Source organism: Gavia stellata, chromosome 3 (assembly GCF_030936135.1).
Source record: "Gavia stellata isolate bGavSte3 chromosome 3, bGavSte3.hap2, whole genome shotgun sequence".
Lineage (NCBI taxonomy): Eukaryota > Metazoa > Chordata > Aves > Gaviiformes > Gaviidae > Gavia > Gavia stellata.
The window spans coordinates 17850565-17878509 of record NC_082596.1 but is presented as its reverse complement, the minus strand read 5'-3'; the positions used below and the strand labels follow the sequence as shown (position 1 = coordinate 17878509).

The 27945-nt window shown below is 39.2% G+C and overlaps 1 protein-coding gene across 3 annotated transcripts in view; it reads right to left on the bottom strand.

Annotated features, from left to right (window-relative positions):
• The window catches only part of CSMD3 (CUB and Sushi multiple domains 3), a 731455-nt gene extending 703751 nt beyond the window's left edge, over nucleotides 1-27704 (bottom strand). For all 3 annotated transcript variants that reach the window (XM_059815714.1, XM_059815715.1, XM_059815716.1), the window contains exon 1: nucleotides 27527-27704. In XM_059815714.1, the coding sequence (XP_059671697.1) occupies nucleotides 27527-27704 (178 nt within the window). The remainder of the gene's footprint in view (nucleotides 1-27526) is intronic.
• Between the last annotated feature and the right edge of the window lie 241 nt (nucleotides 27705-27945).

Here is a 27945-nt window from a genome sequence, read left to right as displayed (position 1 = left end):
GAAGTTTCAGTTAAAGTATGAAGTTGTTTGTGACAACCAGGAGAAATATTTTCCATTTTGGGAAAAAACAACAAAACCCCAACCAACTTTGAAGTTAATTAGGTAGATCATTGTTGTATGCATTTTGATTAATCATTAGCCAGTCTATTAAAACATGCTTAAGAGATTAAAAACTTTTGAAGTCCAGTTTGTTTCCAGGCCAAGAACTCCACAGAGATGAGGTTTGATTCTTCATCTCTGTGAATCTCCTTTTGTCATGAATGTCTTTGAAAAATGGACATAAATTGCTACTGACATTTGAAATGCAAAATTATGATTTCGTATCATTTATAGCAACTGTGCTTTTCAAAAGCACCAAGCAGTAGATAATTAGACCCACTGAATTAAGTATGTGCATAGCTTCCACCATTATTATGTGATAATAGTCCTGAAATATTGACGTAAGTGTATGTTGTGCTATGCGCTGCACAGAGACAGGAAAGACACAGATTTTGATTTGAAAAGACTTCAGCCTAAACAAAAAAGAGGATAGCACAAGTGCATGCAGAATAGGGAGCACAAGGAAATAGTGAGATTGTGCTAATCACCATAATGTGCGGTGGTCTGAGCTCACCAGCTGCCTGACGGGTACCAAGTTTGGAGAAATTGTAGCTAAGAAAAATCTGAAAAAGGGATCATTCATAGAGCATGTTAAAAAAAGCAATATGAATTCCTTTTTTACCAGACTAATTTACCAGATCTTGCACATATGTTATGGAAGCGAAGTTAATTGCATATTTTAGTCAATACTGATGTTTCTCTCATGCATTCATTGTATATGTGTCCTTTTCCAACGGTTTTGACTGTATGTACATGTATTTCATTGGTAACTAGCTTCATTTATGTTTTAACATAGTAAAGGGGATGATTTTAAAGTATGTCAGAAAAAGTAACACCTAAAAATAAGAGATTTGTGTCACTTCCATTTTACGAATTATTGCACCCATCTGATTATTTTAGATGGATGGCAGATCAGTACTGAAAAGTGGTGTGGAACCTAATATCTTATTAGAAAAATACAGTAATCTATAATAATATAAAAAAAACTCTTGGAGATTATTCCCTTAAACGTAGTAAGATACGTAAGAAAACATGGTTAGTATTTTACATTTACTCATATAAAAGGAGAGGGTTTATCATGGATCCAATGTTAACAGAGGTGTCCTGAAATCAGGAGACATGGCTTGTCTCCTGATTTCTACTTGACCAAAGACTTCCGTAGCTCTGGGAAGCCACTTGGGACATTTTAAAAATTATTTAGGATTTTTAAAAGTTACTTAAAATTGGAAATCCAGATAGGCCACAGCATAATTTTGAAAAATGTAGTACCTAATACTTATTGAAATAATGGGACTTAGACATTCAAGCTCCTGTCAGTTCTGCTAGGAACTTGCCTGGGTCATTAGGTAGCTAAGTACCCTTAAAAAATCTGGCCCATAACTGACTTGCAGAAAAACTTTCTGTCTGCAAGCAAGGTAATAGGTAATAGTATTCCCTCACGACATTGGTATAAAGAAACATGCATTAAAGATTATATAGCACTGCTAGATACTAAAGCATGGGGTGGTATATCAATATGTAAGATAGACCATTAAGAAATGCCATTACATAAGATTAATAGCGCAGCCATGTATAAAATTGCATACAGTAATGCCTAGCCTGTACCAGAGACGACAATGCAGAATTAAAGGTGGTTTAAAGACTGCGACCAAAAGGATTAAGTGCATTGAAAAAAAGGTTTGAACAGAGGTTGAAAAGAGTTGAAAGAATCCCAAAGACTAAAAAAACAAAAAGAAACCAAACTTGTCAGCAAGACCATATGTTAAATGAGCTGGTCTGCTCACTGTACTAGATCCCCTGTATTTTTTATCAGTTTACATGCATTCACACATTAGATTAACATGTTTTAGCTCTGGATATATTCCTTTTCTCCTTTCTTTCTGATGCATCGTTTATATGTCAGATATTTTGTGAGTACCAAAAGTATTTTATATTAAAAAGTCAGTATCTGTATGTGTTTAATTTCAAGGCATATCTCTGTCTCTGCTTTTTTTTGGTTTGCCCTGAACTGGCTATCCTCTTTTCTCTCTAGCAACTGAACAGATCAAAGCAACACTTTGAATGCCTGAAAAATAGTAAAAAATGTCTTATACTTGTTCATAGAAGTAGAAAGTATATTAAGTATGCTACTGACAAACAATAGGTTACAGCTTGATAACCAGAATGTCCATCATGTAACCAAAAATCAGCGAAGTCTACTCAAAACACCTAGGACTGGCAGACTGAAAGGTGTCTGTAAGTGGCATTGAAAGACATGTGTGAATTTAATGCATGGTACTGCTCATGACTGAAGATTTTGCATGGACTTAGCATACTGATGAAATAACAACTGTTAATAAATTGTGTGATAGAAGATAATCCAAAGTGCAATGCATGATAGAGTTTAAAACATCATAAATACTCAGAATTACAACATCACAGACTATGTCTAATCAATCTGTTCTGGATCAGCTGCCTCTAGAGTTTTTTCTGGGAACAGTTTTCTTCTTTTTTCTTTCTACCAGTTCTGCCTCACATGTACTACATTTGTATTTTACTATTACTTCATATTGTCTTAGTGGACTTTTGGACCAGGAGTTTCTACAACAGCATCTTCGTGTCATTGTTGCATTGTGTGTATTTGAAAATAAGGCTGTTATCCCAAAATGAAGAAAACCACATCTGGCATGTGAGTAAAACAATTCAGTTAGAAATGGCTAAGGTAAGGCAGCTGTTATTAGGAAAGAGAGTGAATCTAACAAACAATACCAGTTTCTAATAAATCACTTTGAAACAGAGAATATGATGAAGAGAAACCACTGAGAAAACTGGGCCTGAGTCTTAATTACTACAAAACATTTTACATCCCACTAACAGTATAAATGTATGTGAGAGCTAACATATTGACAGAGACTGAAAAGACAAGAACAATTAAAACCCTCATAGTCAGCTTTTTAAATACACTTCAATATCTACTAGCTAGAAAGGACTATCCCCTTTTTTACATCTAAGGAGCATTATAAAAATCCTTTAAGAAGAAGTTAGCTGGGCCAGACATTGTTAGAAAACTAGTATTCTGTGAAAGATGCTGTTTCTTTACTACCACAGTTCTACCTTGAAACAGTGCCAATATTTACTAGCTGACACCACATGAAGAGCAGCTTTTAAACATGCTGCTCCTGATCAGTGGTAGAGAAAACAGAGAATAGTATTTTAGAATAAAAATAAACCAAATCACTGCGCAGATCATTTGCTTGGATGTCACCTTCTCCCCTACACACCTATTGCCCTTTCCACTAGTTCAAACCTAAGAACATTTGTGGCATATTTTGAATGTCAAACCATGAATATATGATCATACATTGTAATTTCTTTTTAGCAATTAAAAGGAAATATTTCTGTGTTTTATAGTTCTAAACGATTAGTGCTGAATTTACCTATGTTTCACTACTCATATCTGTGAAGTCTATTTTCTTTATTTTTAGCTACTGCTATGGACCTGAAGCCCTGTGAAGCCTACAACTGGCCCAGTGAACGTTGGATTCATACTTAGTGCAATGCTGAAGTATAGTGCTGTTTGTTTCAGTATTTGGCAGTGCAAGGAACTGCATGTAATCCAGAAACAGTGTGGTATGTATGGTAATCTTTGTGAGATATTGTGTTTTAAAGACTTGCCATAGGTTCTTTTATTTAATTAATTAATATATTTTCTGTTTCCTCCCTATTGAAATGGCTGAGAAAATGATAATTAAAGCTGAGTGTTATACTAATTTCTTTAATGACTCACTTTAGAGTACTTACGTCATGTAAAATATGTGAGGCAATTAACAGTTTCCTTAAAAACTATGTCATTTTGTTTCTGTACATATTTTAGGTCCTTGCTAATCTGACATGTATAGGCATGAAGCAATGGACAAAAGAGTCTGTTTCAAAGATAATTTTAACTTTTTCTCACTGCTAACACAGTAAGGTTCCAATATGCCCCATTATAAATACTGATAACATAGGCTACCTGAGATATTTTTCAGGCAGCAAACTCAAGAATATATGTTAAGAAATGTCATAATGACATATATCCCTATTTTCAAAAGCTGCAATCAAAGAGTCCTTCAGAAAATACATTAACATTTTCTCTGTTAGAGGTATAATATTAATACTATACACTGCATGAAAACTGGGTCGCTGCCTGAAGAGGTTTGGTCAAGATAAGGCAGAACTGTGGTAGAATGGAAATCTATTTATTCTGCTGTAAACTTTCTTAGAAAGTCTTTTTCCAGCTGCAAAAAAAGTTAAAATAGACCTCCTTCTGCTTTAACTTTACTGAGTTGAACGATTTTGCATTGAGATCTACAGATGGCTCCCTGAAGCTGCAATTCCCCATTACGTCTCAGCATGTCTGCAGTTCAGACATTGTCAATAATGAAGGCACTTGTAACTGTACGTAGTTTAGCTTTCTTTCATTATGTTCCTCTTCGAAAAATCACCTCCCATTCCCTTATCATTCACATGTCCTTCAAAGTACAAATGATTTCATACAATCCAAGCACAATACAGTAACGGGCCAAAAAACCCATGAACATACTAGAGTGAGGAAGCTGGCTTCTAGGGAAACGCCTTCATCATGACTGCATTTTCTTGTTCTTCTCTAGTGGAGGGGAAAGCACAGGGGCTGTTGCCAAAGGCATTATGAGCCTGAGAAATTTGCTATAAATTTTAGTCAAAGTGACAATGATAGGAATATCGAAGCCATCCTCAAATATTTTCTATGCAGGGAGAAAGTGAAAAGCTGCATTTTTGCTGAAAGTTCATATCACTTTTGTCTTAACTTTTCTGACTATCCTGGTATAAACTGGTAAAACTTAATAGTGAAGTATCACTGATGTTCATACCATTGCGTAATTTAGCTTTTATATTCAGGGACAGAATAAAAGTAGTAAAAAAAACCTTTTATGTTATGCAACAAAACATTAATAGAAGAATACAGATAGAAAGGACAAACTTCATACAGGCTGCAGAAAACATCCTAGGAAAATGAGAAGCATAAAGAGGATAATGTGAAAATAATATGATGTTTGTGTGCAAATAAGATGTTGATGATCTTCCTTTTCTTACAGTATATTCGGCTAATTTGCCACAAGGCAATGTAAAAAGGAGCAACAGTGAGCTAGCATAGTAGGAAACCTTTGAATGTTCAAAGGCGACATTCAATCATTTAAGGTTCACAATATAACATAGTGTGAAATTGTTATAATACAGTGGGAAACAGCCTACTTAGCACAGAGGATGCTCCACTCTGCATGGCTGCTTTGTGCTCTGTGGAGGAGCATCCAGTGTTCCCTGCAAGTCCACTTGCACTGTACAGACGAGCAGCTAGGCTGGCTCACCGACAGATAAACCTCCCAGCTGAGGGGCGAAAACAACGGGAGGATACCTAAAAGAATCGTATGGCTTGCTATTGAAGTAACGGTGCACGGAAGTAGCAACTTTTAACCCAAAGGATCACAAAGCGTATTACAAACAGATATTCAAGCTGTCCTTTATCTGTCTCTACGGAGCAGGGTCTCCGGAGTCAGGCAAGAACATGTTGCCCTAAATGCACACACAAGGACCATTTGGCTCTTTTTTTCTTCCTTTCTCACTCCCAACATGAAAAGTCATCCATTGCTTGTGAAAGCTCAGAATCGTGCTGAGATAAAAAGAATCCTCAACTCTTTTCTCAAAAAAGAACAAAACAGCCAACCAATCAACCAAAAATCTATCACAAGAATTATAATGGAAAGAGTAACAAAAATTTATTTTGGTGAGGTTGCATAAGCAGTTCCTATACCCATGTGTTTGAACTGCACTGGGGAGGAGAAGTAATATTTCAAAGTCAAAACTAAGTTCCTTAATTTAGTTACAGGTAACTAGTAATCTACAGTATATTTTTCTCAAAATGTAGAAACAAGTAATGATTACTTTTTCTTAATACTTTTGCAAATATAGAACTTATTTTCTCAAATTTGTCTCTGAGTCTTTGAAATTTGTAGAATGAGAGGCACTGGGGTAATCTTCCCCTTTTTCCTTCCATTTTCGGAAAGTGAAACTTCTTTTAGGAATTGACAGAAATAAGGAAAAAAGAAACAGACTGAGTTCACAGAGGGAGTAAGTGAAAGATGAAACACACGTGCTCATGTGTTCATTTTGTAGTTGTGTAACAGCAATTCAATAACCTGCTGCCTCTCAGCTGATATGTGCTGATGGATTGTAGGAAGTAAATTATTTCAACACTTGTAACCATGTAAGTTTGGTCCTATTGTCATATTCCATGAACTGCATGAATGGACACAGAAAGTTTCAGAAGCCACAGATGGTCAGCAAGCTCAGAAGGATGAGACACTGACCAGATGCATGAGTCTAAATGGCAATGTTGATACAGTTGTTCAGTTGTGGTTTTAATTTTTTGTATCTTTCAGTATTTTAAGTAAGATTACTCACTCCACTAGACAACCCGGAAATGTTTGGTTTCAGATGCAAGACATGACATATTACTCATCTGAAACTCAGATATAACCCATGTATAAATGCAAAATAAAAAGTAATACAAATGTGAAAGTGGGATAATTGTCAGAAAAAGTGTCTCTTCCAGGTATGAAGGAACCCTTATTTTGGCAATTGTGAAAATATTCCCAAATAATATAGTAACAGATTCAGAGCCCCAATACTGAAAAATCAGTAAGATGTAAACTTAAATCTCATTGAAGCTGGTAGAAATCAAGCATTATCTGAGAATTTCTGAAGAGAGTTATTTTTTTCCCCTTAGTGAAAAATCTAATTCCCAGAAACCTAGTTGCCCCTCTTAACAGCATGTATTATTGAAACACAATGATAAAAATGAAGAAATAATATATAGTTGGAAGTTTGGGAATAAATCCTTCAATACAGTGTGATCTTAAACTTCAAAATTTTTACTGGATTTGGACACACCCAGCTTCTCAGAACAGTTCTAAAACAAACCACTGTTGTTTCTTCATGTGCAGATATGAGATGATATTACTTGCTCTTTTTTACTTTGCCATTTATGTAACTGAAAAAAAATCTTGCAATAATAACCCTAGAAAGGGCATATAAATAGGTTTCTGTGAATAATTATTAATTATTTCCATCTGTTTAAAGTAATTAAAGCAGATGATATTTGACCCACTAACTTCAAGATTTTATATTTGTTTTTCTCTAGCAAAGAACAGTAGGAATTCCCATGAAGCCAATTTCTTATACAACTGTAAAGAACTGAAGACTTCAAAGTGCATTTTCAACTACAATCTATATCCTGATTTTTTTTTTTGCAATCTAGTGATAAACTGCAAACCAAAGTTTACTAACCCACAAATAATGAAGCTGTTTAACAGAGAAATTAACTTACTCTGTTTTTCTCCTGATTATTCTTTGCAAGAATGGAGTTATTTGGTTTGGAACTGTGCATACTGTGTTACACTCATATTTATTAATTTTGTATTCAAACAAGAAACTAAGCTAATGAAAATTCTGTATGGAGGAGACTCCAAAATAGTAATTAATGCAGTTTTTGGCAACAATAAGTCATAATGATAACCAGACCAAAAGGTCTCTGTGTTTCTGTAACATCAGAGAAATATATAAATCCTCAAGCTTTGAGATGAAAATCAAGGCAAACATCTGCACTGTAACAACAGTGCTTTCTTAAATCAGATTTAAATGATTTCTCAAAGGGCTATAAACACAAACCCTGCTTCCATTCAAGACAGACATGCATCCACTCTATGAATACCTAATTTACATGTAACATTATGTAAAATTCTCTTGGTATTGTGCTTTTTAAAACAGATAGGACTGAGCTTAGATGTAGTTTAAGCAGACATGAGTGAGTACGTGAGTATTATTATGATGTTTTTGTCTTGAATTAAAATAATGCCAAACAATACCAGCAGCCATAACATTGCTTTGAGCTTGTATTAAGTATGTTGAATTGTTCTGTGTCAAACCCACAAAAATAAAGTTTTCCCATGAGCCTGTACAGAGTTTGCAAAATACATGGTAGAACAATCATGAACAAAAATGTCAACACTGCTGTCCTTTCTTCATGGAGAGTAAAAATCTTCTTCTTCTTCTGTGGGAGGTAAATAAGATTGGAAGAAATTATACAGGAGGGTATTTCTTCTAGTTTAACACAGCTGTGTCAACAGGCACAGAGAAAAGATGGAGGTACTGAACGTTAGAGCATCTTCTGAGGCAGGACATTTCTGTGGAGTCCCTCTGCTTCCTATCTCTTTCTTACTTTGGTGAATGTTGCTACTTACCGTCGGGCAGAGAGGGAGGAGCAAACAGCAGTTTTTTACAGAATGATGCACTGAAGCTCAACAAAGCTCCCTGCTCACTGAAGCTCCCTTCAGAGAGATCTGGACAGGCTGGATCGATGGGCCGAAGCCAATTGGATGAAGTTCAACAAGGCCAAGTGCCGGGTCCTGCACTTTGGTCACAACAACCCCATGCAACGCCACAGGCTTGGGGAACAGTGGCTGGAAAGCTCCCCTGCAGAAAAGGACCTGGGGGTGTTGGTTGACAGCCGGCTGAAGATGAGCCAGCAGTGTGCCCAGGTGGCCAAGAAGGCCAACGGCATCCTGGCCTGTATCAGAAAGAGTGTGGCCAGCAGGAGCAGGGAGGTGATCGTGCCCCTGTACTCGGCACTGGTGAGGCCGCACCTCGAATCTTGTGTTCAGTTTTGGGCCCCTCACTACAAGAAAGACATTGAGGTGCTGGAGCATGTCCAGAGAAGGGCGACGAAGCTGGTGAGGGGTCTGGAGCACAAGTCTTATGAGGAGCGGCTGAGGGAACTGGAGTTGTTTAGCCTGGAGAAGAGGAGACTGAGGGGAGACCTCATCGCTCTCTACAACTACCTGAAAGGGGGTTGCAGAGAGGTGGGTGTTGGTCTCTTCTCCCAAGTGACCAGTGACAGGACAAGAGGAAATGGCCTCAAGTTGCGCCAGGGGAGATTCAGACTGGATATTAGGAAAAATTTCTCTACTGAGAGAGTGGTAACACAGTGGAATAGACTGCCCAGGGAGGTGGTGGAGTCACCCTCCCTGGAGGTATTCAAGGAGCGTGTGGATGTGGCATTGCGGGACGTGGCTTGATGGGCTTAGTGGTGTGTGATGTGTTTTTTTGTTTGTGGTTTGGTTTTTTTGTTGTTGTTGTTTTTTGGGTTTTTTGTTAATGGTTGGACTTGATCTTACAGGTCTTTTCCAACCTTAGTGATTCTGTGATTCTGAGAAATTATCCTTAAACTAGTCCAATAATTAGGAGTGTTCAAAAACACTTTGAACAATAATGTGATTAATATTGGACCTAAATTCTTCTTTTTGTTTATTTTCTTTTTTCTTTTCTTTTTCTTTTCTTCACTTTTTCTTTTCTTCTCTTTTCTTCTTTTTTCTTCTCTTTTCTTCTTCTCTTGTCTTTTCTCTTTTATTTTCTCTCATTTCATTTTCTATTTTCCTTTTCTTTTTTTCATTTCATCTCTTTTTGTCTCTTTTCATCTCTTTTCTTTTCTTTTTGTCTCTCTTCTTTTTGTCTCTTTTCTTTTTGTCTCTTTTGTTTTCTCCTCTTTTCGTCTCCTTTCTCTTTTCTTCTCTTTTGCCTTTTTTTCTTTTCCCTTCCCTTCCCTTCCCTTCCCTTCCCTTCCCTTCCCTTCCCTTCCCTTCCCTTCCCTTCCCTTCCCTTCCCTTTCCCTTTCCCTTTCCCTTTCCCTTTCCCTTTCCCTTTTTTCCTTTTCCTTTTCCTTTTCCTTTTCCTTTTCCATTTTAGTTTAGTTTAGTTTAGTTTAGTTTAGTTTAGTTTTAGTTTTAGTTTATTTTGTTTTCCTTTCTTCTCTTTCTTTTTCTTCGCTTTCCTTTTCTTCTCTTTCCTTTTCTCTTTCCTTTTCTTTCCTTTTGTTCTTTCTTTTCTTTTCACATTGAAACAAAGGACTGAACTAGTATGTGCTGAGCAAAATATTCTACTCAACTATATCTGAAAAGTTTCCTTTTCATGCATTTATTGCAAAACTGAGACTTGTCTTCATGACTGCTCCAACTGACCAATTTTGCCCCTTTGATTTTTTTCATATCTGAGAGAATTTAAGTTTTGCAGAGCTTAACACTTTTCTACATTTTCCTTTGTACTACAGTTGTGTGTATTTATCCCTCATCTTGAAGAAGAAATCTTTATTAAAACCTTCAAAATCTTGTAAATTTTCCAAAACTTTCTGTGTAGATTTCTCCAGGCTCATACTCATCTTCTTGTGTAGAACATATTGTATTTTTTAGCTAAAATGTTTCCACCGAATCTAAATTAAATTGCAGCTATCTTGATAAGGAAGTAGTTTCCTTTTGGTTTTGTACAGTGCTAAGGAACTCTTCCTACAAGGCAAGCACCACCAATGCAGCTGTGTAATTTATCAGTAAGCACTGAGTAGTCAACACACCTTCTAAAACAGCCATTTTCCCCTAACATTTAGAAGCAGTTGCCTTTTTGATTAAGCAGAACTATTATTTAATAAATCTCAGAAATGCCCCTCATAAAATTAGGAAAGGAAATGTAGAGGGTTCTTTAACATACTCTGCTTAGAGACTTTAGATAGCAGACTGTAATTATCCAAATTGGAATTCAGCCAGCAGATGAAGGGTAATAACAATATTCTGTGAAAAATACCATGCAGTCTTTCAGGACCAGACATGCCAGCAACATCTCATCTGAAATGTGGCAACTGCAACAGCTCAGTGTCTTTAACACTTTGCTTGGAATAGCAGTTCAGTTCAAATTCTGGAAAGAAAAGTGATTCCAACAGAATCAGCAACTCCAGAAATGTGGTTTTTAAGTCTACTATTAAAGTACTAAACAAGCTCATCCTGCCTCAGAAGTACCATGAAAAGCATTCTGATTCAGCCCACAAAATATGTATGGCTCTTCTGTGTGGAGAAGACAACACATACAGGCAGCCCTATTCTTCAGTGGTTTGGAGGCTTGACGTAGTGAGGTTGGGTGCTTACAAGTCAGATGTTGCAGAGCTGAGATGGATTCTTAACCTTCTTTCAATGGCTAAACCATTAGATAGGAGGTCCAGGACTGGAGTTTAGAAACATAGGTTAGGTCCTATGTTCCACATAATTCATGTACAAGAGAATTTAACTCCACCAGCTTTAACAGGAGCTAATGTGCTAAGGGCTGGGATTTCTGTTGGCTGCCAATAGGGAGCTCCCAAGAAAGAGGCACACTGGCAACTCTACCTGGCTTGCACTCTTACTTCATTTAGGCACCTCTGTGAAACTGTGATTACAAGTCTGACTCTTTGTATTGGGCCTTCATGCTTGGGCTCTCCCAAACACTTTAACTGGTTGAACTAATCTTTTCCAAACTGCATAGTGCCTACAGCTCTTGTCCACTGTCTTCCTTTGGATCTATAGTTTCGTATTCAAGCTTATGAAACAACGTGTGAGACGGGCGGTATATTACTCCCACTAACTGCCTTTGGTTAAAGCTGTCATCCAGGAAAAGGGAATTCTGGGTACAGATCCATTAATCAGAATAGCCAATCTTTTTAGATTTAGTCACTGTCAACACACAAGAACCTTTTGACAAAGATCCCCACCAAAGGTTATTAAAGAAAATAAGTTACCACAGGACATATGGAAAGATCCTTTTCTGAACTTAAAGCTGGTTAAAGGATAAGAAGCAGATTCAGGCTTAATGATCACTTGCTTAGATGAGGAAGAATCAAAAGTGGGGTTGCCCTAGGATCAGTGATGAGATCAGTTTTCCTCCACATCTCCATCCCCAATAGAGTAAGGGGTATGCAGTGAAATTTGCAAGACTGGAGATGATGTTAAGATCCTTTGGGTAATCAAATGATGCACTAATGTTGAAGAACTACAGAATGTCCTCACAAAATGAATGGGTGTGCAAATGCATAAGTAGATGAGTTTTAGAGATTAATATGCATATAGGAAAATATATCTAAATGATACTTGCATAATGTTGAACTTGGAACTTAAAGTTTTGATCTCAGAGTTGTCACTGACGTTTCTCTGAAACCCTCTACTTTGTGTTCCATGGCAATTAAGCCCCCTTTCCCCGAATATTAAGCACAATCAGGAGGAGTAAGACAAAGAGAGTAAGACAGTGTAACTCATCCCCTACACAAAATGCTCATGTACCCCTATCTTGAACACTGCCTGGAGTTGTAATCTCCACATGTCAAGAAGGGCAGAGTGATGTTAAAGAAGATACAGAGATAGGCAAATAGCTGATCTTGGAACTGAAGCAGCTGCTTTATAAGCAGAAATTGAAAGTCCAGGACTCTTTCTGGAGAAGGTGGCAGTTTGGAAAGAGGGTATCAGAGGGGTATATTCCTCTGTTTTCCCCCAGGATATTTTCTTTGAGCTTTGTCAGTCCTTGCTGTAGGAGCCTTGGAGAAACAGATTTCATCCTCGCAGCAAACCACAAAGGCCAAAAATGCTAGAGGACGTTCTGTTTCAGTGAAAGGCTACTGTGTGTGTATGACAGTCGTTCTGCAGGGACAGTTGTGTACCCTGGCTGGCGCACAGAGATTGTGTGGAGATGGAGTAAGGCTGGTATGTTTGAATCATCCATCCTAAGTAGTCTCTGCAGCGCAAATGCTGTCTAGTTTTTCAAGTGATTATAGCCTGGACAAACTGGGAAATATTTTCATTGAGGGAATGAAAAAGAGACTGAGAAAAAGCTCTTCCAGAGAAACTTCAAGACTCTAAAGTTGACAGATAATGGAGTTTCTAAATTATGGAGTTTCTAACTTAGAAAGTCCAGGTAACTACCTTTCCCTCATTTTTCTTATTATTATTATTATTTTCTTGTTATTATTCCACTTAATTTTCTGGAGAAGTTTTCTAAACATATCATATTCTATTTCCTTCTCCCCCCAGTGAGAATATTTTAGCACAGGTGGTCAGTATTAGGGCAGTGAAATGTTAATTTCTCTATTTTTTGTTGGTTGGGATTTTTTTGCCATGTCAAGTCAATGACAAATTTCTTCTATGATAATTCCTCATTGCCATATTAAAAATGGTTGATTGGATCTGTTTACTTATACCTTACCAGAAAGGTGACTCAGAAAGATTGAAAAATGGAGGTTAAGTGAAACTTTTAAGCATCACTGGCTGCTTTTACAGATCCACAGAAAATGCTGCATATTTTTTCAAATAATTATTTTGTCACTGCTACCTCCATAAGTGGATGTCTGGAAGAAAATATAGCATTGCTACAGTTCAGCATTTCCAATATAAAGTTACTTTTTTCCTCCTTTCAAGAATTTATATATTTAACTCTATTGTGAAAGATTAGACAGATAAAGAAGCTTTCAGCAGAATCACAATACAGGTAATTACGGGTCTGTCGGCATTTCCGTTATGAACTCCATTTAGCATTAAGGGCTTAGCACTTTTCCATCATTTCAGAAAATGTCAAACTGAAAGCTGGCATGCAGATTAGCAGCCTGGATGCAAATTTGTTTACACAAAATATTTAAATCTGCTCAGCTGTTTTTGATTTAGAGATCAGCCAGAAACTTTAAACTCTCAGGGTTTCTCATGTGTTTCTGCCAACTGCTAGACCAAATCACAGTTAAAAAAAAGTGATTGGTTAATAAACTGTTGACTCATTGTCTTCTAAAGTTTTGGAATTGTTTACTTTAGGCTTTAAAATGGATTTTAGAATTTCTGCTCATCTTGCAACTCTAGTTTTTCTCCTGCCATCTTTATAAATGCATGATGAGTTAGAACAGGATTCGAAAACTATAATATAAAACCTGATAGTAATCTTAAAGTCTGAAAGATTTTTTTAGGACTTACTTAACTACCATCACAAGACAGTGAACAGAAATGGACCAAAGCCTGTAAGGTTTTAGAGAGTGTCAATTACTTAGCCCACTAGCTCTAATACCATTTTAGGGTACTGGCCAAAAGGAATCTGATGGAGTTCAACTGTTACAGTTTTTCAGTTTCATCAGTTCAGTCCCATGCGTGGTACGAACAGTTTTGTAGAGCTGTCACATCTAAATAAACTCTGTATTGAAAGGAAGTATTTTGTTTGTTACAACAATCTGCTCTGTTCTGCTAAAAGTCAATGACAAATCTTCTTTTCATTTCAGTGGGGACAAGCTCTAAAATAATCTACTGGTAAGTATTTCAATGAGGTTATAATTGAATGGGTGGCCACTCTTGTTCAAAAATACACTTCACACTTGAGAAGTAAGAAGCTTTGAAGCTTTGAAGAAGTCTTTGGAAAGACTTAGAGCCACCAAGCAACATGAAATAGAAACACTGTTAAAAACATTAATTGAGCCATCAATAGAAATGAGATAGAAAAATAGTATTAAGTCAGGTAGAAAAAAAACACACTGAGATTTTAAAATATGGATATTCAAGTAGATAATGGGCATATTTAAAATACTGGTAAGAGGTGGGCAAACAGGAAAAATCTATGATACAGCTTCTCAAAAAATGCACAGTGATCCAAGCATGCCAGACAAAGAATAGGAACTTATCCCCAAGCAGTCTGTGAATTAAAAATGTGAAAAAGTATGGTACAAAAGAGATGGTACAAATAAACTTTGTGCAAATGAAGCATGGAAGAAGCAGGTGAAAAGAAAACAATCGATCAACTAAATATATCCAAATCAGTTTGGCCAGAGGATGTCCACCTACAGGACACTCTGTACTGGCTTAATAATGTAAAAAAATAAAACTTTTAGGAATGAAGAAAATGTTCTTCAGAAAACATCTCAGGTAGCATTAAAGTACAGTTATATCTTCAGAAGCATCTGCAAATTCTTTAATGATGATTCAATACTCTTTGTATTGTGTACTACATTTTTTAATAAATGATCCATTTTTCTTACAGTTACCTCAGACTTACCCTACATTCTAGCAGGCAATTCATGTCTTCCTAATAATTACAGAGGTTCTGCTGAGCAGATTCTCTCCTTAGCTGATATCTGTGGCACACTTTGACTCTTTAGATTAGACATTTGTGTTAACTCAGCTGTCAATGGATTTCAAAGAGGTGACCAGTACAAGAGGCCCCAAAGAGAGCAATTTGGAACAGTACCTTTCATAAGTCAGATACATAGCAAACTCTCTTGATTTCATTGAAATGTTCAAAGTCAGTCTTGGAACAAGTGAGTAACAGAATCCCTACAAATCTAGCCCTGTTTTACACTATGTGATTTTTTTTTTTGCCTTTTCTAGTTAATTTTTTTTATTAATCTACAGTATTATGCAGAATTCAGAGTCCTGACTAGTCTGTTCTGATCATCCCAGAACGATGATATCAGTAAAGGATACAGTAGTAATACTAGATCTGTAAAATTGCCCTTATCATGTCACACGGACAGTTTCATTGCATACACTGGAGCTTGAAAAACAGAGAAGATACATCTTGAATTTCCAAAATATACCAAGTATACAAATTTTAACCATCTGATTCTATAGTGTCTATTTGTATGCAAGTAAGGATTTTATCTTTAAGTTACTATTAGGCTTTGACCTTTTTTAGTCATGTGTTTTGAAGTTTGTTTGTTTGGGGTAAAGGGGTATTATTTTGACTACCAAAAAATAATCATGTAGACAAGCACAACAGACTGAAGAATGAAAACAAATATAACAGAAACTCCACTCTTCCAATCTTGCCTCCTTGCAGATGATTTAAATGCCAAAGAACATCCTGAAAAAGTTAGTAAGTCTAATCTATGACCATAAGGCTGGGAGGATATTTAATTTCCTAACAGATTACCCTTACATGATTATTACCTTGAGCCACAAAAGGACTTTACAAATAACATAGAAACTGAAAATAACTTCTTTATTTTACTGCAGGCTTTATGTTTTTGGGACTTCTCCAGTGGTACTTGTGGAGTAGGAAGAGAGTTTGGGAAGGGAGCCCAGAAGTGCAGAGGAGGTTGGATAAATTGGGAAAAATTACAGGAGCTAGCTGATGAGCTAGAATTTGAGTGTAGTAAAAATATATAGATAGAGCTTAGTAGAGTGGGGTTTTTTTATGGGTAGCTTAATTTAAAATTAGCTGAAGTTAGTGTAGAAACTCATACAAATTTCAATGACCTGCAACTGTAGTACTAGAGAGATTTAGGAAGCATATCCTTAGGAAAGTTATGGAGGCAGGTGTGCAGGAGTCACCAACGCTGTTGCACTCATTCTATATTAAACATTGATTCTGTTGTTCATTGCTATTTCAGATAAATAGCTTTGAGAAGTATAAGTTTGTCAGGATGTTTACAAAAATCACTGTCTTATGTGGTTGATTGGTACAACTTCCCACTGCTGACAATGAAAAAGCCAATAAAATATATCTCACCTATTTGTCAGGTGAAACTTGTTATCCTTGCATGAGAAGACATGGGAGGTTCTGTTGGCACTGTATCCTCTATGAAAAACACACAAATGCTATTGCTAGTCTAGGGTCTATACTATTTTTCTTTCCACAGAAAGGGGCTGAAAATTAAACTTTCTCAAGAATGCTGAAGTACTTGGGTAGAAAATTGGGCCACTGAAGAAGTACAATAACTTTCACATTCTTACAAGATGTCTATAATTGCTATAAGGAGAATATGGTTGCATTTAGGATATATGAAAGTTCATTAAATAGAATCTATAAAAACCTCTACAGAAATATTCTCCACAATGTTAGAGGTATTTTATTTTCCCAGGAAGGAGTTCCGAAGATTGAAATAAAGGGTGAAGAGGTGATTATCAAAGTCTCTGAAGCTAATAACTATGTGAATTGTGTGAGGGAAATAATTGTCTGCCTTCAAAAGAGCTTGCAGAAGGGAGCAGCTATTGAAAAGAAGAATTCTGAATGAAAGTGTTAGATATGCTCAATAGTAATGTGGAAAAGAGTAGGTAGTGATGATCCTATTTGTTTTTAAGTTGAAGATCACATCAAGAAACTGGGACTGAGCAGTCAGTTCCCATCTTTCACCTGTAAGAGGACATTTTTCAAGCCCATCAAATGTAAAAATGTTGTTTTTTTTTTTCTCAGTTCCAGGACCCTTTATTGAAGGGTCTAATTGAAGAGGAAATCTTATAGCAGTTTCACATGAAAGGACATCATATTTAGTAAATAATGTGAATGCTGTAAAAATCTTAGCCATTTTAGTAATATTCCTGAGAGGGAAGGATTTTTGCCATGAGTATAGCTAAAACATTCACTTGATAAAGTATACTTTGTATCACGTTACTTCAATACATTAGACTGATGAAAATTCTCTAATCACATAAGCACTTTTGTGAGCACTATATTGATGCAAAGCTTTTGGAGAAAATGTCTTGCCCTTTCATTATGAATTATGAAGTATATGTATTTCTTCTCTTGTGGTCATTAAAACTGCCATGTCATGCAACAAGCATTGCTAAAGTCAGTAGCAATAGTCATATGATTAAACTGTAAGTGTCAGCATAGATGTATTCAAGGGAAAACACACAAGACGACCATAGTCATGAATTAAGCATAGGTTCTTGATAGAGCACACAGCTACAGATGCCTGCTACCAGACGTGCTGACATGCACACACACCCTTGCGCGTGTGTGTGTGTGTGTGTCTGTGTTCCCACATGCACCTGGACATGCATGGAAAAAGCAGAGCTAATTGACTCGACTATGTGAGGTGGCCAAAGATCTATTATTTTCTTCCCTCCACCCTTGGTTAACCAGGTAGGCTTTCCAAAAGCCAGGATTTGGATGCTTGTTTTCCAGTATATTTTAGTTCTTGTGATTTTGTCTCAGTATATTAAATGGTTTTAGACTCTGAGATGGTGGCAAATATAAAGAACATGATAGCAGAAGATAAATACAGTAAAATCAATGTGGAAACTTCCCTATTTTTGTGCTTTGGTTTTATTAGCTAATTCAACATTTTCAAATGTAACTACATATCTGGAATATATGATAATCCAATAAAAGTAAAACCAAATCACATTTATAATTAAATCTGAAAGCATTCTAAACTGAAATATATTTTCTCAGTTCCTTCCAGTTCCTCTGCAGCTATTAGTAACCTTCTGCAAATTCCAGAATGTTTTACTGGAGAACAAAAATGTAGTAAGAATCTTGAAACCAGGTTGCAAATTGGCTGAAATTCAGCAGATGTCCTGACAAAAAGCATGAGTATTCTGTGGTTTTAAGGACTACAGCTGACATTGTGTTAGCATACTATCATTACATTGAATCTAGTAGACTGATCCCTGGAAGTGCTGACATGATCATCAATAAAATGTAGAAAGACAGAGCATTTTCTGACTGTATCCAAATATATAATTTATTTTCCTTAAACAGAATCATAAACAATTTACTTTTGCAATCTTTAGGTTTATAATGCAATATGAGTTTTCCAAAGAGCAATTCTATTGAAAATTTCTAGTGCATTGTGAAATACATGGCTTCAGTTATAATTTATATTTCTGAGTCAAATGAAATATATGTACAGAAAACTGTAATTCAAAACTCAGTATGAAAAGAAGCAGAGGCAAATCTGCTCTCAAAGGTCTTATTCTGGACTTTCCTGTTGCTTTCAATGGGCTCAACAACAGGCAGTTTAGAATCATAGAATCACAGAATGGTGTGGGTTAGAAGGGACCTTAAAGATCACCTGGTTCCAACCCCCCTGCCATGGGCCGGGACGCCTTCCACTTGACCAGGTTGCTCAAAGCCCCATGCAGCCTGGCCTTGAACACTTCCAGGGATGGGGCATCCACAACTTCTCTGGGCAACCTGTTCCAGTGCCTCACCACCCTCATAGTGAAGAAGCTCATTTTATATCCTGTTTTATAACTTCCATTCACCTTTGGATCAAAGCTGATATACAGAAGCAAAAAAGCAAATTTTAGTATAAACTTTTAAAAGATCAGTTTTAATTAGACTAAGCTTTGATTCCCAAAGAAAATTGCACAACAATCAAGAAAGATAGCTATAGCAGAAAGATAGCTATAGCAGAATGTGAAGTTTTCCTTCTGGATCAGATTAAATAATGGAGGAAAGGTTTTGTAATTCAAGAAGCTCCATCTCAACACTATGTTGAAAGGAGAAGAATATCCATAGTCAGCGTTTATGTAGCTCATTTCAGCTAAGGACTCTAAACTACACTTGCAGATGTCCACTTGCTGGGTCTGAAAATGGTTCTGTAAGAAGATGATGATCGCAGACAGATCATTTTAACTGCCACTGAAATACAGCCACCTCTGAGATGTGATATGTCAGCCTCTGTAAATGATAATACCAGTTTTAAAATAAAACAGAAAATAGCACAGAAATATTTTTTCTGTATTTGAAAGGTGATTAGAGGTTTTCATTCTACTAAAAGCAGTTTTATAGAAACTGTATTTGGTAAAGCTTTCCTTAATCTGTTGTAATAAATAATTGTGTCAGTTAATTCTTAATGTGCTAGGATCAGTTTTTATTAGCATTTTTAGTAACTGGTGGTTTTTTTGTTTTCATCAAGCTTTCCTCCTAACATTTGCTAGCTATCACTACTAGCACTCTTGTTTTGTTAGTGAAATCAGTTACGTATTATAGTAAAACTTCCTTCTGAGATTGGGAATACACAATAAATTAAGAGGTAATTAATTGCTTATGAAGCACATACATTTCAAGTTGCTACCTGCACCTTTGTAAGCTAACAATGAAGTCTGTTGAATTTCTTTGTAACATAACTAAACATATGGATATAATTTCTATATGTGCATATTATATATGTATGTGTACACATATGTGTATACACAATTCCATGAAAATGAAATCAAACAAGTTACAATGCATAAAGATATAAAGCTAGTAAGTTATGTAGGTATGGGAAACAGATAAAATAGAATTCAAGGTCAGAAGTAGTGATTCATCATCTGTATAATCCAAGTAATTACTCAGTCATTTCTGCCTCAAGCATCCAGATTCCTTTAGTTCTATTGCAAAGATAATCTATGCTCTTTACAGGCCTCAGGAGGTGAGAATTAGTCACCCTGTGAAACCTCCTGTGGTTAAGTTACTTACTGTTATTCACCTTATTTCTATGATACAATATGAATATGATACATGATGCTATGATGCATTTTGTAGAATCAAAGGGAAAATGGGCAGTACGTCTCTCTGTGTCTGTGCTGGTTGCATCTCACCTTGCTCTTTGACAATACCATTCTATGAGAGCACCAGTCCCGGTGGAATCCCTTGTATGCTGTTCCCCAACACTTCGAGGCTTTCTCTCTCTGAGTAACACTATTCCTAAATCTATAAATTTATCCATCTAACATTTCATACACTGGGAAGGAGATGATAAATTTCCACTGTTTCCTTCTTTGACACTTACAACAGTATTCAGCACTTGTAATGCTGGGATTATGGAGCCATAGTAAATCTTTTGTGATCTGTAAGAACAAGGCAGTGAGACCGCGAATGTGAATCTGCCCAGGAAAAGCAAACAACTAAATGTAGACATCTATAAAAACATGGTATGTCTGTGTGTGCATGTGCATGTTTATGTTAAAAAGTTTTGTCATAGTCCGATATCCTTGTCCATTCCATTTCCCAAAAGAAAAGCTGGATGTTGGGAAGCAGATATTCAACATTTCCTGTACTACTAGGCATTTTTTTTAAGAGGCAGGTGACATCCTGCACATTACATATCATGTACCCTTCCATTTAGGTCCAAGATCATTGCTAAATATTGTCCCTTGAATTTTTGATAAATGCAGAGATTCTCTCTTTTTGTAGAGAAATTGTACCATTTCATTGAGAAGGAAATATTCTTCTGTGAAGTTTTTTGAAAGGCACGTGTTTAAAGCTTGTAAGAGTTCTGGAATTTTTCAATAAACCTTAGCATGAAAACTATTCAATCAAAATGGTGAGGTAAGTTTTATAGCCTTCTAATAACTACTTTTATCATATGCCTCTCTGATTTGTTACTTAAATATTGCTTCTTCAAATATCTTGTGTAGTAAAAACTCCCTTAAAATTGCAGGGGTCTGAGAAAAAACCAACACCTTAGACCAAGTTGTCCGTTCTCTGACTGTTCTTTCCTGGGAGATTGCTTTGGAGCAATCTGGTAAACTAATTTTCCACAAAGGCTTTGTTCTATCGTTTCAACCTTAACCATTATGTCCAGAAATACCAGCCAAAAGATACTCATCAGCAAAAAGTTGAGTCTGAGATGTCACAACCCAGTTGAATTACAATTGAAGTTTTCTGTTAGTGCAGGAAAAAACCAATTTTTGCAGCAGATCATAAAGCCTTTCCTATTACTACCAGTTCCAATTTATCAGCTTCTATAGAATTAACATTTTACATATAATTGTAAGTTATTTCATAGATTTTTTCCTTTGACTTATACTGTTTCTTTCTGTCGCAGCGTTATAACGATGGACTTAATTGGCCTTGCTTCACAAGTGCTAACTAGTTCCCCAGGCTCTTACTGGAGCCAGCTGGAATTGGAAATGCTGAATACCTCTGAAAATCAGATAGTGTCCAAGACACCTGTTTTTAAAAAAGGAGGGATACAAGGCTATGCTATTCTTCATAACCTTTTCTCTGAAAGGGTGTTACAGTCATGTAAATTGAGCCATCCCCACAGGATATTTCAAAATCTTCTAAAATTTCTCTGAACAATTTTGTGCTTTTCTCTCTCTTTACAAGATCCATGTGCATTCAACAGTTACAAATCTCAATTTTTTGAGGTTGACCTATGTAGCACATCAACAACACTGGGTATAATAAAGCCAATTTTATTACAAGCTTTCATACTATTCAGTGTTTTGAGCCAGATGGAGAATGCATATGAATGCAATGGTATGGAACTCAAGGGAAGGGAAGGGAAAGGAAGGGAAGGGAAGTGAAGAGCACCAGAAGGAGAGAGGTCAGTCCACGCCTCTTAAAACATGATGTTCCAAAAGCAGCCTCTAGCTCAGTAAGCCCAAAACTGCTGGCTGCTGAAATCCAGGATGATGCGCTAGGCACTCTGTACATGCTGTGTTTCTCATATCTTTCCCTCTGCTGCTGCTAATAGTCACGGTTGGAGATAAAGGGCACTAAGCTAGACGGACAATTGATCCTACTTCACTTGTTCCTCAAAAACAAACAAAAAAAAATCTCACAAACAAGCAAAAAAACAGTTAGACTTTAAGTTTCTGTTATGTTTATTGCACAGGGGTTTTGGAAAAGGAGGGGTTTGAAAGCACATCCACGGAGTTCTTTAGATCTCGTGGGTTGGTGCTTGCAAATCGAGATGTTGATAACGGAGTTGAAGATACAACCTGTCCCTCTTCAGCCCGTGTGATTGCCTGGAGCCCCCAGCCCGCTGCCGCGAGTAACGGGCTCGTTGCGCTCGGGGAGTGAGGGGCTGTTTCTGTATGTTAAAAACCAAACCAACCAACCAACCACCCTAATGCCGTCTCAGACGTGCGAACAAAAGACTTGCTGGAGTCACCAAGCTAAAGAAAGCAAAGCCAAACGACGGAAGAGTACATGAAGAAGGTGCGGCCGCCTCGGGTGGCTGCGGAGGCCGGTGCCGGTACGGCTGCCGGAGCCGGGCGCGGGTGGAGCCTGCTGGCGGGCTGCCGCCGCTCCGGGCCGGCTCCGCCCTGCCGCCGCTGCTGTTCGCCATGAAAAAGCGGAGCTTGCTAGGCGACGTTCCTCTGTGCTCTTTGCGGGTCCCTAATGCCGCCGGGCAGGGGAGGGAGAAGCGGTCCCTGCTGATGCTGCTGAGAGGGGTTGTGTGTTTCTGTATTTCTACCCTGCAGAAGAGGAGGAGGAGGAGGAGCTGTGCGCTAAGCGGAGGGCATAGCGGAGCCTTGTTTTAGCCCTGAACTGAAGGGGAAGGGCAGGGGTAAGGGGGAGGAGGGGGGTGTAACTTTGCAACCCTGCAGAGCTGAGTAGCTTGAAAAAATCGTTTAGGTGCTGTGCGCAGTCCACTGAGCAGAAGCCCTGTGTGATCTGCGGGAGCTTATGGGAAAAAGGCACCGTAGAGGAGCTGAGCGTGTGCGGAGGAGTTGAAAAGGAAGGACGACGCTGTCCCTGCTCCAGTCAGCGTCTCCCCGCGCCCCAGCGTGCGTCCAAACACACACGCGCACACACAAAGATGCAGCAGCGGCAACGACCGTCTGGGAACGAGGAAACCTGAACCTACTGTCACTCGCCCAACCGTTTCCGCTTCGGGGACACAGCGAGTGCCTCGCTGCGCCCACCCGTGCCCCACTGAGGGAAGCCACCCGCCAGTAACCCCCTAAGTCAAGTGACTGGGAAGGAAGCGGTGGGGAGGGGCTGGCGGAGCCTGAAGGGAGAGGGGTTGAGGTGGGAATGGGGGAGAAGGGGGACTGCAGAGGTGGCTGAAAGAAGCAGGACACTTTGTCCCTGCTAAATATTCCTACATGCCAGGTACCCATCACTGGAAATGGAAATCCTTTTCATTTTCTCATCACTTCTTCTGTCAATGAGCCGTTTAAAATCTCTCTGCTTCATCTCCCTTTTATTTTGAAAGCTGCCCTTGTTCCACTTGTCATAACTGCAACAGGGGAACAGAGGAACAACAGCAGAGGCAAAGCTTCATTTTAGCTAGGCAGACAAAAGAGCAGACCTCGGTGCTCTCTGCTTTCTGTCTTGGAGCGACAGCTAAACAGAAGAGACGAAGGAGTCTTGTGGTCTCTGGTCATTTCGCCTGATTTCCTCTGTAGTTTACTTCCAGAAACAGATCACAACCATTTTCTAATTTTTTTTTTTTTTCGATGGAGGGAGGTGCCAAACCGAAGGGGTGCAGGTATCAGTGATTTCTGTCCTAAATCCCAGGAGGTAAAGCTCACTGATGCTGCTTGTTTCATTTTTGCATATAAAAGAACTGCCTTGGATTTAACTTTGTCTTGTCTTTTCTTTTCTTTTCTTTTCTTTTCTTTTCTTTTCTTTTCTTTTCTTTTCTTTTCTTTTCTTTTCTTTTCTTTTCTTTTCTTTTCTTTTCTTTTCTTTTCTTTTCTTTTCTTTTCTTTTCTTTTCTTTTCTTTTCTCTTTTCCTTTCCATTCTTTTCTTTTCCTTTCTTTTCTTATCTTTTTTTTTCTCCCTTCTCCTCCCCTTTCTGTAAGGGAGTTGGAAGGTGGAGGTTTCCACTTGCTGCTCCTCCAAGCTTGGTTTGTTCTCCCATGCCTGAATGGTGCTTCTCATTTCTCCCATGGGAGGCTGGGGAGAAGGGAAGAAGTTTTCCTAGGTGTCTTGCACACCTAAAGGGAAGAGCACAGCATCCACCATCCACAGTTGCTGGCCAGGAATGACCCTGCTTGTCATTTTCTAAGGGCTGGGTTGTGGGGTTTTTTGTTGTTTGTTTGTTTGTTTGTTTGTTTTAATGCCTTCTGTGCCTTCTCTCACTTTTCAGTGGTGCCACTTCTTTGCTTTTTTACTCCATGTCTATCCAAGGAAGATTTTGCTGGACATTGATCCATAGTGTAATGGGATATTGTGTAAGCAGTTAAAGATTGTCATTGAAGAAGGTACAATTCCTCTTTACTTCAGTTCTTACCAGCACACCTTCCCCAGCAGTTCTGACAATTTCCTTCCTCCCATTTTCTCCTTCTTTCTTCTCCCTTTTCTAACTCCTCCCAGTATTGTTGCAAGGTTCCAAAGAGGCATGAATTTGTAGATAAACGTGAAGAAGTTTTTGTCTATATGGATATATGCAAGGAGCACATACATAATTAATCAAATACGAACATGGCTCTGTAAGCACCCTGCAATAGTTTGACACCTGTAACAGTGGCATAGCTGTGGATCAAGACTGGAGAAATGGCAACAAGATGATCACAAAAGTAGGAAGGGCCTTCAAGGAAGATATCAAGCAAAGCTGTGGAAGTGGTCTGGATGACAGGAATGTCAGCAACAGTTTGGGTGTTATGATGTGGTGCTGGACTATTCAATAGGGGTGATTAAGCAAGGAACGGTATGGGCTAGATCTTGCAGAGGTGGGGTGTGGGGAAAGGGCCTTGCCAGGCAATGGTAGAGCAGATGTAGGATCTGGGAACTCACCCTGTTCCCAGCATCTGGAATGTTTTAAACGGGCAGGTATTCATTCATTGTTTGCCTCTGCCAAGGTTTCTGGGAGCAGAAGCCTGTGCTGACACAATGGGAATGTAAATCAAGGTAAAATGTATTCATTCACGGGAGTGGGGAGAGAACTAAATATAAGCGCCCAGAACAGATGCAGTGCTGCAGTGAGTCTAAGCCAGCTCTGTGGAGCTTGGCTGCCTAAAGGAGCCTGCATCCAGGATGTAAAATCTGAACTACTGGATTCACAGTTGCTGGGGGGACCCCTCAGTCCGAGGGAAGTCTGTCGGAATTGCCAGGGTCAGCACCTGGGAAACTCAGGCCCTGACAATAGAGAGGAAACAGCTTCACGTTTCTCTGGGACTATACACCGGCAGAAGAAGAAAGGGACAGTTTTGCAAAGCCCATTTTTTCTCTTTTTCTCGGGCTGTTTTAGGTGCTTCATCCCAGCTTTTGCCCTCAGTATCCAGAGTCTCCCCACCCACCCCCTCCAAGGGCAAGGGAAGCGGCTTCTCAACAGGTGCTGTGGAAACTTGCACGGCTCCCGCGGCCATCGCGACGCAGGGAGAACCGCCCGAGCCTTTCCCTTTGTAGGATGCTGCCGCCCCGCGACCGTGCTCACAAAGCAGCTGCTTCGGCAGCAGCTCCGGAGCCACCCATTAGCCCCAGCGCCTCCCTACCGCGCCCGCTGTGCGCCGCGGAGCGGCACGGCGCGCCTCGCAGGCAGCGAGCCCATGCCTTGCAACCGACGGCACCCGGCGCAGAGAATGCGTTAATGACAGGGAGCTGAACCAGGGAAAAGAAATGCCCCCAAAGCCCCGGGTTGGTCTGGACCGCAGACCTCCAGAACGGGGCAAAGCGCCGGGAGCAGCTCGCTTTAATAGACGCAAACGGGGAGAAGCTGACTGTAATTAAAATGTGCATTAACGTCGCAGGCAAGCCCCTTCCCCTCCGATCCCCCGCGTCAGGATAACGTGGGATGAGGTAAAAGCCCTCGACACCCCCTCCGTGAAACAGGCATTATCTTTTCCACGCGATGCAAATGGGGGGAACAAGCAGCTGCAAAGCTCTACAATAAACTGTTTCATCCAAAGCAGAGCCAGCTTGGGAAGGCACGCCTTTGAATGCCCCCCCCCCCCCCCCCCCCCGCAACACACCTCCTTCCCACCCGTGCAGGCAACCTCTGTAAGCGATAACCAAGTCTAAAAACTCGGAGAGGATCGATAATGTCTACTAAATATTCTGGGAGTGTATGAGTGTGGCGGGGAGGAGGGATGAGGATGAGGAGGGGGATAAAAGGGTGATTAATCAGGTATTAATCACTGGCCACAAACAAGGGGAGATTATTTCGGGTAGGCAACCGACTATGAGGAGTTGCAGAATAGATCCTTCTACTGAAGGCACGCGTGATGGGATCAGCACTTCACCGTTTAGCGATGCCCGTGTAATTTTGAAGGTGCACGTTATTCAAGCCACATATTTCTTCTTTTCTCTGTGTGTAGCATTTCCCTTAACTGTCTGCAAGCACAGAGTTAGCGGAGATATTTATGCCGCTAACTAGAGGTTTCCTTTTTGCTCTTCTCTCATGAACGCAGAAGCAGGAAGAAAGCAAAATAGCCCCTGCTCGAAAAAAATCCGAAAAACCCCCAACCTCAAAACCCCACACACATCAGGGAAAAGGGACCAAAGGAGGGAAGAGAAAAGCTGCCGATCTTTGCAGCCAGCGGCAGACCATGCCTTCAGGGCTGGAGTGCTAACGTACCTTTTCGACAGCCAGGGAGCCCTGCATGCATACAAACAGCTGAGCGTGAAGCGCATTTCGGGCTGTGAGACGGCTACGCACACGCTGGGCTCCTCCGTAACTTTCCCCACGCAACGGGTTAAACTAATAAGTGTATCGATACAGGCATTCCCGCAAAGAGCCCGTTGCTCGACCGAAAACCAGAAATATAGATCATCCGCCCCACACTACTATCATCGTCACCTTAAAAAAGTCACCCGGTGGGATTTGCTTGAATATACCCTAGTTAGAGGCTATATGAACCAACTCACGTCTCCTTTTGAGCATACTGCAAGAATATTTATTGAGCCCCAGCTCAGTCACTGCATTGAACGCCAAGCCTGGCAAGCAAATACATTTCCCATCTCCGAAGAGAGCTCTGAATCAACTCCTTCTTTCCTCCCCGCTTTAACGATCATTTATATCTTTCCATTGCAAAGCACCCAGGGTAAAAATATAAAATAAAAGATACATGTATTTTGAAATACACCTTGGTATAAGGCGAGAGCTTGCAACGCCCTAACCGAAAGCAAACGGACCCCTAAAAATATACCCCTCAAATACTACCCTACCTTTCACACACGAAACCATCAATAAAAAGACGAGGTTCCAAAATGTAAATCCACTTTTAATCTCCATTTTCTTCACCAGGATGAAGTCCAGCCGGCCACATTTAGTACAGCCCCTTTCCCAAAAGTCTGCTAATTTCGATTCCTTTGCACGGATTTCCCCTCTGCAGATCCCTTTCATATTATTCTTGAGAGCTCCTAATTCCTATTCCTTGGCCAGGCGCAGCGGAGTTGTTGCTGTTGATGGTGCGCGGTCACAGCTCGGAGTGAATGGTGTTTCTGGGATACCACAGCAACCTTGACGAGGACTCAACCATCTCTCCAACGGGGGCACAAAGTCTCAGCTACTCTCGATCGTGTCTTTTCCTTCCCCCCACCCCCCCGCTACCCCAACTCCCTGCACAGCCGAAACCCACCACAAT